Source organism: Microtus ochrogaster, chromosome 5 (genome assembly GCF_000317375.1).
Source record: "Microtus ochrogaster isolate Prairie Vole_2 chromosome 5, MicOch1.0, whole genome shotgun sequence".
In the NCBI taxonomy this organism is placed as follows: Eukaryota; Metazoa; Chordata; class Mammalia; order Rodentia; family Cricetidae; genus Microtus; species Microtus ochrogaster.
The window spans coordinates 15,851,250-15,865,783 of record NC_022012.1 but is presented as its reverse complement, the minus strand read 5'-3'; the positions used below and the strand labels follow the sequence as shown (position 1 = coordinate 15,865,783).

The 14,534-nt window shown below is 49.0% G+C and overlaps 1 protein-coding gene across 7 annotated transcripts in view; it reads right to left on the bottom strand.

The window, feature by feature from the left end:
* Smarca4 (SWI/SNF related, matrix associated, actin dependent regulator of chromatin, subfamily a, member 4) overlaps positions 1-14,534 on the bottom strand; it is a 103,709-nt gene that overhangs the window by 5,940 nt on the left and 83,235 nt on the right. For 3 of the 7 annotated variants that reach the window (XM_013346240.2, XM_026779231.1, XM_013346239.2), the window contains 3 exons: positions 13,613-13,875; positions 854-962; positions 633-734 (listed from right to left, as the gene is read on the bottom strand). In XM_013346240.2, coding sequence (XP_013201694.1) covers positions 633-734; positions 854-962; positions 13,613-13,875 — 474 coding nt within the window. The remainder of the gene's footprint in view (positions 1-632; positions 735-853; positions 963-13,612; positions 13,876-14,534) is intronic. The other 4 variants (XM_005346911.3, XM_026779232.1, XM_026779230.1 and 1 more) reach the window with 3 other exon arrangements.

Sequence of the window (14,534 nt, the reverse complement as noted above, 5' to 3'; positions counted from 1 at the left end):
GAGTTCGAGACCAGCCTGGTCTACAAAGGGAGTTCCAGGACAGGCTCCAAAACCACAGAGAAACCCTGTCTCGAAAAAACCAAAAAAAAAAAAAAGAAAAAAGAAATACACAATCCTATTGGCATGGTATTTCCATGATCTACAAAGCAAAACCCATCTCCTGGAAGCCACCCCTCCCTAACAGAGGCAGATTGGAACCACTGCCGGGGCATTTCCCTACAGAAAAGACTCACGGCACAGTATTGCCTTTCAAGAGAGTAAACAGGAGTAAATATAAAACTGCAATACAGGCTGGAGAGATGACTCAGGGTTAAGAGCACCATGCTCTGGCAGAGGACTCAGGCTCAGTCTCTAGCAGCCACTGTGTGGCTCACAACTGCATGGAGCAGTGGATCTGATTCTCTCTTCTGCAGGCGCCAGTGTAGTGCACGGACACCCTCACAGGCAAAACACCCATATATAAAATAAAAACTGCAAGACAGACAACAAGGCTGGGAGGCAGCTGCATGTGACCCCTTTACTACTGAGGAAAGGGACACTGCTTTCAGGAACAGGAGCAGACCAAATTGTTCAAACCTCATTATTTGCAGGGGATGAAGGGCAGGCGGCACAATGGCTATGCGGGTGCTCACCAAGGAACCCTCGAGGTTGAACGTCTGAGCATTCTGGCAGAGCAGCATCACATCCTTCTCCAGGTCATTGAGGCTGCGATACTTGTGGTTGCGGATGCGTTCCTGTGGGGAGCGAGGGAGGCCTTACTCTGGGCAGCCATGACTTCCTGTCTGCCCATGCCGTGACTGCTGGGCTGACCTGGCTGTCTTCCCAGAGCCCCAGATTCTTGGCACCCACATACCTTGATCTTCTTGAAGTCCACGGGTTTTCGGATGAGCTCATAGTACTCGGGAAGCTCCTTGCGCGAGGGAAGCTGGATGAACACCTCGCTGAGCTGTCTTCCACTACTGCTGCAAGGTGACACGGTGTGTGTCACTCCCGGGCGTTGGCCCATCACCCGAGAGAGACATTGCACCATCACACAAGGACAGAAGAGGAGGATTTAAAGACTGGGGAGTTCTTTTATCTTTTTGAGACAGTGTCTCATCATGCAGACAAGGCTGGATTTAAACTCAGAAATCACAGCCTGCCTCCTCCCCAGTGCTGCGCCTGAAGGTGAGCACCCCCTCCATTTAACCTGGCAGCTATTTAAGTGTTTGAGGCCTTCTGAATGCTCAAACATTCCTGATGGATAACCAGGTCCAGTGGCAGGATGCAGTCCGGTGACGTCTCTAAGCCTAGCTCTGGAAGGAGTGTCACACTGCCACCCTCAGGGTACACACCTCCGAGCACTCATTCCCATCAGTAGTCTCGCTCTGTAGACCAGGCTGGCCTTTAACTCACAGAGCTCCGACAGCATCCTGAGTGCTGAGAGTAAAGTGTGCACCACCACACCCATTTCACCTTAATTTCCATTCTATGCTTGAGCACGGAGAGCATTACAGGAACCTTCCTGAGGCCACAATTCCCACATGCATCTTTCCTGCGGGGAGCACCAAGCCAGAGGCCTTCAGAGTACATGGCACAAACCCCAGGACGAAAGAGGAAGAGCGCAGCTGTGTCCTGGGTTCTCCAAAGGGACAAGTGCTGCTTCATACAAGGGTGAGCTGCAGCTTAGCATCACCCTGACTGCTGTCCTGAAGTACTAACCTTAGTGGCCCCTACAGCAAGTGGTGTGAGCAGGCTGTGCAGAGAGAGCCTAAGGGGGCAGATGGGGTCACGCTCACTAGCAGAGGGAGGGGACCAGACTCCCTAGGGTCTCTGTGTGGCTGGTGTAAAGGGCCAGAATGCACCTGCTCCCTTATCAATCACCTGACAGTTGCCCAGCCCTTCAGAGTTCCCAAGTGGCAGATAAGCCAGTGAGTGAGGCAGAGGAAACCATGCCCCCCAGGGCCAAGAGGGTGGTATTTGTAGGGAGGAGAGAGCCCCTGTGGCACTGAGCTCCACGACCACCTCTCCAGCACCCCTCTATCCTTCATTATCTTTCTTCTTCTCAAATAGCCAGGGTGGCCCTCCAACTTGCTGCGTTGCCAAGAATGACCCTGAACTTTACTCTTTCTCTTTTAAAAAACCCTAAATTCAAAATAGGCTGGGGTGGTGGTGCACACCTTTAATCCCAGTGCTCAGCAGGCACAGGCAAGAGGATCTCTGAGTTGAGGCTAGCCCAGTCTACATGTTGAGTTTCAAGCCAGCCAGGGCTACACGGTGAGAACCTATCTCAAAAAACTAACCAACAAACTGAATGCCATGCTCCAGTGTATGCCCCATACCTACAAGACGATGGGCAGCACAAATGGGACTTGGTGGGTTATAAAAGGTAGATAATGAGTTAGGGTGTGGGGTAGGAAGTGAAAATGATCAGAATACAAAAAGTTTTTGTTTTGTTTTAGAAAATTCTAAATTGCTAGGCGTGATGGAACTCACTGGTAGAGCGTCTGCCTAGCATGCAGAAGATCCTGGATTCCATCCCAGCACCACAAGAAGAAGAAGAGATACAGGCACAAGAGTCCCTAGAATACAATAGACAGGAGGATGCTTTGTCCCTGCATGGCACACGCTCTACAGAGCAACTGCCCCTGTACCACAACATCAATTCAAATTATGCTCCTGCTGGGAAAGCAAGCATGAGAAGTTCCAGCTTTGTTCCCTTTGTTCCTCCATCCAGCATGGAGTGGGGTTGGGGTATAGGGACACACATAGAGGACTAGCATCTTCCATCTCCTTCAGGGCTACATCTTCAGTACTAGCCTGTGTATGGGCCTCAAGGAGGCTATGGCACATGCCCTCCAGCCAAGACAGAGCTGTCTGTAGTCTCCAGACAAAGGATGTAGTTAGCCTAGTTTCCTGCACTTGCATATATGCCTGCTGTGGGAGCTTCTTCTTTGCAACGGCAGAGCACTGGCCAGGTTTCCTCAACTGACCTTCTGTGCAATTTCCTAAGCAGAGCCTTCTTGATGCAGCAAGGATTCATTTAACTCTGTTCCTTAGCAAGAACTGTTTCGCACTAACACAAGACAGGTAGGCAAGGACACAAATAGGAGTTGCCAAGTTGGTGGGGCCCAGGAATTCAAGGCCAGCCTGGACAGCTCAGCAAACCGTCTCCATGAAAAGATGTCCCCAGTGTGGCAGGCTGGCTGAAGAACGGTGCCACTGTTCCCTCCATCCTCTGCCCCTTCTTTTGTTTTTTTGAGACAGGGTTTCTCTGTCCTGTAACTCGTTTGTAGACCAGGCTGGCCTTGAACTCAGAGTTCTCTGCCTCCCGGTGCTGGGATTAAAGGTGTGCGCGCCTTCCTTCATCTTTAAATCTAGTGACTCAAACGCAGAAGGAAGAGTCTTGAGCATTTGGAAACAGTTCATTTCCCCTTCAGCTCTGCTCAGTGTCACTTCCATAATTCTGAAGAGACTCCTGCCTCCAATTCCCCATGATGATGATTCATGGGCATACCTATGAGGGATTGCCTTGACTGTGCTATTCGATGTAGGAAGCCCCAGCCTAAAGTGGGCAGCATCATTCCCTGGGTGAAAGTCCTGAACTGAGCAGGAATGGAGAAGCAGAACAGAGGACATGTGTTTATTTCTCTCTGTTCTTGATGGGACTAGTTCCTGTCTTGATTTCCTTCTCAACAATGACAGATTGCCCTGAACCGTGACCTAAGGACACCCTTTCTTCCTTAGTTGCTTCTTGTCATGGCATTTTATCACATTAACAGAAATGAAACTAGGCTAGGTGACAAAAGCTGTTGCAGCCATTCTCCTGTGGTCTGAAGATGGTACTCCCAGAGAGTAGCTGTCCCTCTAGAGCACTGGTTCTCATCTTCCTAGAGCTGAGACCTTTAATACAGTTCTTAATGCTGTGGTGACCCCCCAACCATGCAAGTATTCTGTTGCTACTTCATAACTGTAATTCTGCCACTGTTATGAATCATACTATAACTATGCGACCCCAAAGGAGTCAGAACCCACAGGCTGGGAACCACTAGCTAGAGGAGACTGGCAAATTGTCTTTTTTGTTTCTGAGGTCCCTTCATCTACATACCCTGGGTGGCCTGCAACTCACTATGTAGCCCAGGCTGGTCTCAAAATCACAGAGATCTCCCCATTATGCCACCTCTTCTAGAAATCTTCAAAGTACCCATCCGAGTTCTCTGTGCTCTGGTACTGCTGACGGTGCATTCCATGCTATCCTGTCAGCGCTGTCAATCACACAGCAGCTGGCAGCACAGCTCAAGGCCACCTTTCATCCTGATGAGCAGCAAAGGATGCTGATAGCAGCTCTATGTGGATAGAAAACTTGGCTTTGAGCAAGTTAAGTCACGCAGCTCACCAGGCAAGCAGACACTTCCCTTTGTGCAGGAACCTCACATGGTGATACTACGCCTTAGATGCAGGCCAGGTGGATGATGGTCCTCTGCTATAAATCCATTTGGAAGATTGACAACTGTGATCAGACAGACTATGGATGGTACAAGACTCTTCCTGGGAAGGAAACATAGATGTATGTCCCAAGAACCCAAGGAACAACAGCACCCTTGAGGAATAAGGGCCCACACAGCCCCTTCCCTTTTCAGAAACATGAGTGAACCCTAGGACTGTGCACAGGTGAGGCAAGGCAGTTGCTGTGAGGACCTCTCGGATTGTCAATGCCATCATACTTTGGGGGCTAGAACTTCACAACTGTGACACAGTACCACGCTGGATCCTTCTCCATTCCCGGGCCCACTCGCCAAGCTTCCTAGCCAGTGAGAGGTGAACATACTGTAGTTTGTCACACTCTTGAAGACTGCCCACTGACATGGGCACTGAATGCCCCTCCCCAGGAAGGCTTATCACACACCTCACCTTGATGCAAATGTAACCTCTGGCCCGAGGTGCTGGCTCCATCCACACATTTCTCACGATGCTGGTATTCAACAAGCTTTACACATTCTAATCAAATGCTCGGCCACGGAGCTACACCCAGAGGCCTATGATCCTGCCATCACTGTGTCCTGGAGAGGTTCTGAGGGTGAGGGTGGAATTAGCTGAGTCTATTCTCCTTATGTTGATGTAGCATCATGCTAAGAGTCACAAGTGACAAATCTTGCTACTGCTAACAGGCACTGGGGCGCATCAATGGGTATTAAGAAGCCAGGAGCTAGACTGGGTGGCAGTGGTGCATTAGGGAGTCAGAGGCAGGCAAATCTGAGTGTGAGGCCAGCATGGTCTACAGAGAGTGTTCTAGCACACTCAGGGTTACAAAGAGAAATCCTGTCTCAACAAATCAACACAGAAAAACAAAAATAAACAAAAAAGAAGTCAGCAGCTGCTAGGGTAGTGGCAGCACACATCTTTAATCCAAGTACTCGGGAGGCAGAGGCAGATGGATCTCTCAGTTTGAGGCTCTTCTGATCTACAGAATGAGTTCCAGGACAGTGAGGGGTACAAAGAGATGAAACTCTGTCTTGAAAAAACCAAACCAAACCAAACCAAACCAACAGCTGTCTGGATTGGGTTGGCTGGTGGGCATGTCTGTGGAAAACTCTTGACTGTGTTAACAGAGTGGTTGGACCCTTCCATTGCAGAAAATTTCCTAGACTGTAAGCATGCAGAGAGTGAGCACATGTGCATTCGGAGACCTGCTCATGACCAGATGTAATGGAACTGGATGTCAGAAGTAAATGGTCTTGACGTCCCTGTTCCGATGAGCTGTGACCTGGAACTGTGAGCTACAAAACCGCTTTCTCCTTAAGCTGTATCTTCAGGGTGTTTTATCACAGCAACAGGAATAAAATGAGGACACATATTGGAAAAGGAAGCGCTTGGTCATAGGAAACCCTCCCGGGCAGTTAAGTTGGCAGCAGATGGATGGCCTGGGGCTATGACTGCTTTTTCTTCCTTAGCCATTCTGCAGTGAGGCTTATGACCTGGCATCTCTATGGTCCGACTCATGTTTCTGGGTGCACAGTGAAGCTGAGCACCATATTGAAGGCTGCTAGCACTCTGCAACCTTTCCAGACACTGTCAGACCTGGATTTGTTTATCTATCTGGGAAGGGGACTTGAACTCGCTTATTGCAAACACTTGTTCGATGTGTGGCTCATTTCATTCTCTTCAAGGTGTTCTTTGTCCTGCTGAAGAGGCATCTGCCTAGCATCAGATTGGATAGAGACATGTACTTTGAAAACATCCCCACACCACTAGCTGAGGATTGGCCACCATATGTTCTCTCCAGTTGTTCTCAGCATTCCCACCCAGTCCTGCCTGCCTGTCTCCTCACTCAGGGCAAACCATGAGCCACAAACTGAGACGAGCACAAAGGAAGGAAGATATGCAGGAGGCTGAGGAGCCTGTGCTGTCCCTTGCACACCACCTCACCACAAGCAAGATCCACTGCAGAGCTCCCTACAGACACCATGTGCCCATCCATGCTTCTCTGTGGGGTTTGCCAACGAATGCTTCTGTAGGATGAGAACCGAGGGAAGGGGAACCTGAACCTTCCTGTGTCTGGATGGCGTGAACGAGCTAGGAGAGCCCTCTTTCAACCAGACACAGGAGTGCAGACCATGGCCATGGCTTCCCTGTTGAGTTTCATTGCTTTATTAACAGCCAACGATGTGGGCAACAGTTGGGGGTGGAACCACGGCTGCCGCTCTGCTTCTCTGTCAGCTCCTAGAGAAGATACTGTCCTACTTTATCACTACAGAGAGGGACACTGTCTAGGCCAGGGTGCAGTCACTGAGGTCCTACCAGGGAGGACTCTGAGTTGGTTTGCAGGCCCTCTTGGGAGTCAGCAGCCCATGTGGGGCCCTCGACTGTACTGCCACCATATGGGCTGGGCCTTCCTCCACACCAGCTCAGATGTTCAGGAACAGCTATTGTCCAAGTCTTTTCTTTTTACTTTTCTTTTTTTTTAAACATTTATTTATTTATTATGTATACAATATTCTGTCTGTGTGTATGCCTGAAGGCCAGAAGAGGGCACCAGACCCCATTACAGATGGTTGTGAGCCACCATGTGGTTGCTGGGAATTGAACTCAGGACCTTTGGAAGAGCAAGCAGTGCTTTTAACCTCTGAGCCATCTCTCCAACCCCTTCTTTTTACTTTTCAAGATAAGGCTTCTCTGTGTTGCCTTGGCTGTCCAGGAACTCATCTCGAACCTAGAGATCCGACTGCCTCTGCCTCCCTAAGTGCTAGGATTAAAGGTGTGTGACACCACCGCCCAGCTAGCATGCTAGTTTTTAACAATGGAATCTGAGCTTAGGGTTCAATAAGTCTGGAAGACCTTCCACGGAGTTCAGTAATGTATAGGACACAACTTCAACACCTTCATTTGACAGGTCCTGAGATGGCACTGGTAAAGGCAAGCGGAGAGTGGAACAGGAGATGTCAGGCGCACGGTTATGCCAGGAAAGCATCTGAGAATTAGGAAGCAGAGCAAAGGGACAGCGAGGCTAGCCATGTGGGTTGACTGAGGTTAGAGGCAAGATGAGGGAAGCCCAAGGTTTGTCTGCAGTACTGAGTGACAGCAGCCCAGACTGAATTTGTCAGCATTCCATCTGTGACTGTGGAGCAATCTCGCTGTCAAAGGACACCTCAATCCTCTTCTGAGGCATCAGGAACTTGGGAGCCAAAGAGTGATGGGGTATTCTGGACTAGCAGAGCATATGGACTGGGAGTAACTGGATCTGAACTCATTACATAGAGGGTGACCTATACACCATATGTGGAGACTTTGCGAATGTGACCTGGGACCTTCTACCAAATGGAAGGCCTTCACAGGGACATAGGCTGCTGACTGCAGGGAACAGAGCAGGAGGGCAAAGGACCCAGCTGCTCCAGACTCCATCCAGTACCCTATCTGTCAGCCTCGCCTGTTTGCCTGTGAGTTATGAACTGATCACTGGTCTCTTTATCAGCCACCTGCTTTCCTTGGTGTAGGAATGTTTGGCCCAGGGCATGAAGCCCAAGATGGAATCTGCCTTCTAAACAGAATAGAATCTAGCTTTTTCAGGTAGATTCTAAGGTGAATTCAGAGTCTTAGGTGTCTAGACAAGGAAGCAGGCCAAGGCTCTCCCGAGCTGCCAAAGTCTGCTGCAGCTTCTGGGCCAGGTGCTAAGCAGATGGTGCTGGCCACAAACCTAGAACCAACAGGCAGCAAGCCCAGATGTCATTCAAAGGTTTAGGAGCTGGAAAACCCTGGAGATAATTTGGCCCATCTCCCTCCATTACTCAGGAGGACAGGTTTAATCACAGAAGTACCTCAGGCAGGCAACAACCCACAGCTTGGCTTTTTTTTTTTTTTTTTTTTTGCATAGATTACAGCCTCTCTCTTCTGAAAAACATCTGCCTCCTGTCTCTTTACACTGAGTAGGGGCTGGAAGGAGACAGTATGGCTTGCTGAGAAGTCCCAGGCAGTGCTGGGTATTTCTGGGCCTGAGGCTTCATCCTACCTAGCTTCACTTTCCCATATGCCTGATCTCTCAATCTTGTTTCTTCATTTGGAAACTGAGGTACAGGAGTAGAACAGAACTTTAAAATCTACAACTCAAAACTTTTAAACATGTGTCCACCACCCTGGAGTGTCAAGTGCAAACACCACATCTTTTTGTCATATAACAAACAATGCACAACTTGTGGAACAAACATGTTGTTACTATGACCTCAGCACCAGTGTGGAATACACAGTCTACACAGCGGCAAGGGCTCTGGGAGGTGCACAGCCCTGGGGACAGTCGAGAGGTCCAGGATGCTCCCCTGGGTCAGCTGGCTGAGATGGCACCCTACAGTGCTCTGGAACCTAATCCTATGCACTTGAAAGGAGCTGATTTGGGTGGGCCCTTGCTATTCCATGGTCCAGGACAAGGTACAACCTAACTCCTGAGTCCATACTTAATTTTCATCCATGTTTTACTTTCAAAGTAAAAAGTTCTTTTTCCCACTTCATTTTGATTGGCTGTGTGCTGCAGTACTAGCTGGGGATGGTGCTTGGCTCTGCAGGAGGTAGGCACAGCTTTCCTCTTAGTCTGGCAGGTTCTAACACGAAGAGAGGACTGAACTGCAGGGATCCTCCTCTTCTCCAGGGGCTCTGCTCATGAGCTCAATTCTGCCTGCCTGTGCACCGACTCAAGAGTCACACAGTTCAAGCTCCTACCCACTGTGTGCCATAGCAGGAAGGTATACTGCGAGTGGGTGCTATGGAACCAAGGTCAGTAGGCCCTGCCTACTGGCTACCAGCACCTATGGGAGAACATAAAGAGGAGACGAGTTTAGTTCTGGGGTATTAACTCAAGCTGGGCCAGAAAGCCACAGCCTCAATGGCCAGCAGCACTGACATGGCAAGGGCTTCCCTGCCTCTCCATAGCAGTTTGTCTTGAAACCAGCAGCACTAGTTCCTGGAGGCTGCCAAATGGACGTGCAACCTAACCGTCACCCAGAAGCAGGTCTATGGTCTAGCTCAAAATCATTCTTTGGTGTCTGTCAAGTATTAAGGCGCCGGGCAGTGGTGGTGCACACCTATATTCCCAGGACTTGGGAAGCAGAGGCAGGTGGATCTCTGTGAGTTTGAGGCCAGCCTGGTCTACAGAGGGAGTGTGAGGGCAGAACAGGCTCAAAGCTACACAGAGAAACCCTGTTTTGAAAAACAAAACAAAAAACAAATAAAAAAAAAAGAAAGCAGTTTTCATGACAGGGCTACATAGACAGCGTTTGTCTAAAATAAAAAACAAAACTAAGTTTGATGCTACAATGTTATTCTCCCCAGCATATCTGCAACGGGGTAAGAGATATTAGGCCTGACTTGTGAATACAGCCTACCATGACAGAGACCAGAGCTGGCTCAGAGCCTTCTGGATGACAAGTACGTCATAAAGAATCTGTAGCCTCTGCCCTCAGGTGCTGACATTCTGGAGGGGGTAGGGCTCCGTGATCCAGGCTGGTGGCTCTGGGACAGACTGACTAGCAGAGGGGGTAGATACAGAGGCCAGCCATGTGAGCAGCCAGCCACGCATACACAAGAGAGCCCCAATGAAACCCCCGGTGCCCAGGAGCATCCCTGGCTGTCTCTACACTTGCAGGGAAACTGGCAATGTCTGTGATGCCACCAGGAAGGGAGGGACAGTGGGGAGAGGCCTCTCCAGAGAGCTGCTGCTACTAAAGGCCTTCCATCAGTTACTGCAGTTGTGGACACCCTTGGCGGCTCTCCCCACACTGTCCCACAGCTGTGCTCATCTTACTAGTAGCAAATTTAGTTAGTGTCAGACATATCCACAAAATGAGTCAATGTTGTACCTAAACATCCTTTTGAAATTCTCTGGCAAATGAGTTAAGTTTCTGACCAGGAAAATGAGGCAATGTTGACTTTCCTCAGGTGACATGTGACTGTAGCCATTAGCAACTCTTGTTAGGGTGAAGGGACCTGCTTCCAACGCTCTGTTACAATCCTGTTACACTCTTTCCCCCTGGGGAGCTCTGGGCTCCATGACACTATCCAACCTAGATGGGAGGCTACTTAGAAATAGGCATCAAGCTCCAAGACATCTTGCCCCCAGGGTCAGCTATAAGCACAGTAACACCCCAGCAAGGTGCTCAGCATCAGGTTGTATACTTACCACATAAAAGGAGTTTGTGCCCTGCAACAGAGCCATCTTGACAAACCTTACTAACCAATCTGTGCACTGGAGCCTGCTTATTCTACTGCTGGGTGAGTCACCTGTCACCTCATGGATAATCGCATGAGGGAAGGAAGCTTTCTCAGTAGGGCACAGAATACACGAATAACAAACTGGTTCCTCTGAAAACAACCAATGCCTATGAAGTCTCTTACACACGCCCCTCCTGTATTGTTATGTACACCCCTACCATTTCAGACAGCTTTTCAGGCAGACCCCACTTGGAGGAACTGCTGCCCACGGCCAGCACCATGGATAGGTTTGGAACCTCATCCACACTGAAGTACATGGTGCTCTGCAGACAAAGGCCCTCTAGGTAGCAGCAATTTCTGCTTTCAGAGCTCTCAGGTTACAGTTGCCCTGTGGATGGACTCCTGCCTAAGACTGCAACCCTGCTGCTATGGACTTGGACCATAGCAACTAGCACAGAGGAAACTGCACACTGAGCTCAGCTGAGAGGATGAGGTTGAGTCATTCAGGACCTTGCCATCAACGGCCAAAAGTCTGGATATCCTGGCAGGGGCAGTCTTTCAAATTCTCAATATTAATTGAAAAAATTATAACTTTATTTTTAGTGTTTTTTATTTTCTTGCTTTTTTTTTTTTTTGAAACAAAGTCTCTCTATGTAGACCAAACTAACCTCACTCAGAGCTCGGTCTGCCTCTGCCTCCTAAGTGCCGGGATTAAAGGTATACTTCAGCAACGGCTCCATTTTTTTTAAAGTTACTTATTTGTGTACATGTGGGAATGTGTGCCACAAGAATACACATGGAGTCAGAGGATAACTTGTGAGTCAGTACTTGTCTACCATGTGGGTCTCAGGCATCAAATTCAGGCTATTGGGCTTGGTGGCAAGGGCCTTTTACCCATTAAGCTACCTCGTGGCTCATTTTTGTTCTTTTCTGAGACAGGTTTTCACTATGTAGCTCAGGTCGGCCTCAGACTTGTGATCATCCTGTGTCAGCCCATCCCCATTTCAAAGCTGGGCCCACCAGCACCTAAGTTACCCTGGCTTTTGTGTGCATTGCCCGATATTCTGATGTATCGCAGAGACCCTGGCACTCACACCTCATGGTGAGTGGGTCACCAGGAAATCCTTTCAGGAGGCATGTCTTCACACCCTTGCCCATGTTTGTATCAACTCATCTTCTCAGTCTGGAAAAAGCCTGCAATATTGTAAGGGAGTCACCTTGTGGTGAACTGATTTTCTGAACTCTAATTTCTTAGCCTTTAATGATGGATGGCTTGCGTCCCCCTGAAGGGAAGACTCAGGATCAAAAACTAACTGGTCAGCACTCGGGAGGCAGAGACAGGCGGATCTCTGTGAGTTCGAGGCCAGCCTGGTCTACAAGAGCTAGTGCCAGGACAGGCTCCAAAGCCACAGAGAAACCCTGTCTTGAAAAACCAAAACAAAAAACAAAAAAAAAAACCAAAAAACAAAAAAAACCTAACTGGTGGTTTCTCCTAGAACACTTTTACCTTTCTCAGTTTTACAATCATAATCTATTTCAAAGGAGAACATAAGAGGGTCAAGGGTTACCGCCTCTCAAGTGGCTATCCAAAACCTTAGCAGGGCTCACTTCAAAGGCCACCTTGCTGTCCCACTGACCTTCAGCAGTCTCCTTCACTTTAGCTTTAAGTTTGCTCAAAAGAACTTAAAATTGTTAGAAGGCACATGTGCACAGACACACAATCATACACACAAAAAAATTAAAACTTAAAAAAAGGAGAATTAAATCACAGAGGCCAGTTATTTCCATTGGATTTTTACACACTCCATATCTAAAACAAGTATTTAAGCGAGCAAGTCTCTCTCCACAGTACTCCCCCATTTCCTTTCTGTGTGGAATCTGCCTGAGAGGTAATTGCAGCAAATCAGGGCTGTCACTCTTTTCCATCCACCCCTACTACATTTTCAGATCTAGCTGGGGAATGGGTGCCAAGATGTGTATAATGGAGTCAATAATGGACAACCTGGTTTTCTCCTTTCACCAACTGGGTCTTGGGGATCAAACTCAGGCCATCAGGCTTGGTGACAAGCAACTTTGTCCCTGAGCCATCTCTCCGGCCAATCAGTCCTCACTGATTTAGGCACCACCACCACTCTAAACTATTGCGCTTGTGGACTCTTGGCAAATACACTTGTTAACTCTCCTTCTGGATGACTCATACTTCGCTTGAGTTAGAGAAGCAAATTTTTCAGTCCAGAAAAAATTTCAATTAAGGGGCCGGCACTGGCCAGTGTGCATTGGAAAGGTGAATTAAGACATCATGCAATGGAAAGATTAGCAAGTCCCAAGCTTCATGCGTCCATCTCCTGCTAGTCAAGGCCTGCACGGGAACCACAGTTCCCATGAACAGTAATCTGACAGCTTTGGCCACAGCTGAAAACATGGACTACCTCATGTGTGGCAAATCTTATCAGACAGGCTTCCCTCTAAGAACGAAACCTGGCAAGAAACAAGACAAGGCCCACAAACTCTCAACATCTCAATGACCCTTAACACTGGGAGAGGGAGAACCAGACACACAGCAGGAACACCAAAGGCTGCAGTCCTATGGCCTCTTTGCCATGATCCACCCAGCCACAACCTCTCAACATCATTGCCATTCCAACAGCTACACCTACTGCTGCTACTGCAGGGCCTGTCCTTCCAGACCAGTCCTTCCTCAGACAGACCAACAGCATATACCACCTTTGCTAACACATACATGCCTGCCTCTATCTCCTGCCACCTGTTCCTTCCCTATCACGGTGGAAGACACCTGTGTGCATCCCTGCTTCAGATCATAAGCCCTCTGAAGAAGGGTGCCAAAACATAGGTCTTCAGTGTTGATGAGTGTCAGGTTCTATGCTCTACGCTTCACAGACACCCAATAGGGACAGACCCCTCTGTTGTTGCCTCAGCTTACCTGTCCTTGTACTTGATCACGGCATCCACAATCTTCTTCATCTTCTTGGTAAGGTTAGGAGGGTTTGGGGACAGTTTCTCAGCAGGAGGCCGTCCACGCTTCTTCTGCTTCTTGCTTTCCTCATCTTTGTCACGGCTGCGGGTGCTGGTGGTCGGGGTGGAGGAGCCGGCCTCGCTGTCCCGCTTGCGCTTGCGTGAGGATTTCTTCTGCCGGACCTCCTCTTCGATCTCCTCCAGCGTGCCCTCCTCGATGGCCTTCAGGGTCAATAGTGGTAAAATAGGACAGCCAGCACCCAGGTCGACAAAGAAGAGGCCACAATACACGCTCCTAGGGCCCGGCTAGGGAGGGAGGTGGCCCCCATACTGATGTTCTTCCAGCATGGCTGGCTCAGGGCACAACATCTACTGGGAACCCTGACTTATCTCCTATAGGTAGGAAAGGCCGAGGCTCTCTTCCACTTTGATGCCCCACCCAGTGTCCATTCAAAAGATTGACTACATAGGATCATGAATGGGCCAGGCAAAAGCCTAGCCACATGGATACAGGCATTTGGAAGACCCTGCTCCAGGCTCTGTCACCATCTACTTAAAAATTTTAAAATTAATTTATTGACCAACTATGTGTATTGTGTATGCATGTGTGTGACAAGTGGCAGTGGAGATGGAATTCAGAGGACAGGGTATGGAATTGGTTCTCTCTTTTTACCATGTGGGCTCTAGGGATTGAATTCGGAGGTCATCAGGCACAGTGGCAATCACCTTTACCTATTGAACTACCTCACTAGTGCCCTGTGGTGGTTTCAAAGAAACTGTCCCCCAAAGGGAGTGGCACTAATAGGAGGTGTGGCCTTGTTGGGGTAGGTGTGTCACTGTGGAGACGGGCTTTGAGGTCTTATAGAAGCTTAAGTCACGCCCAGTGAGAA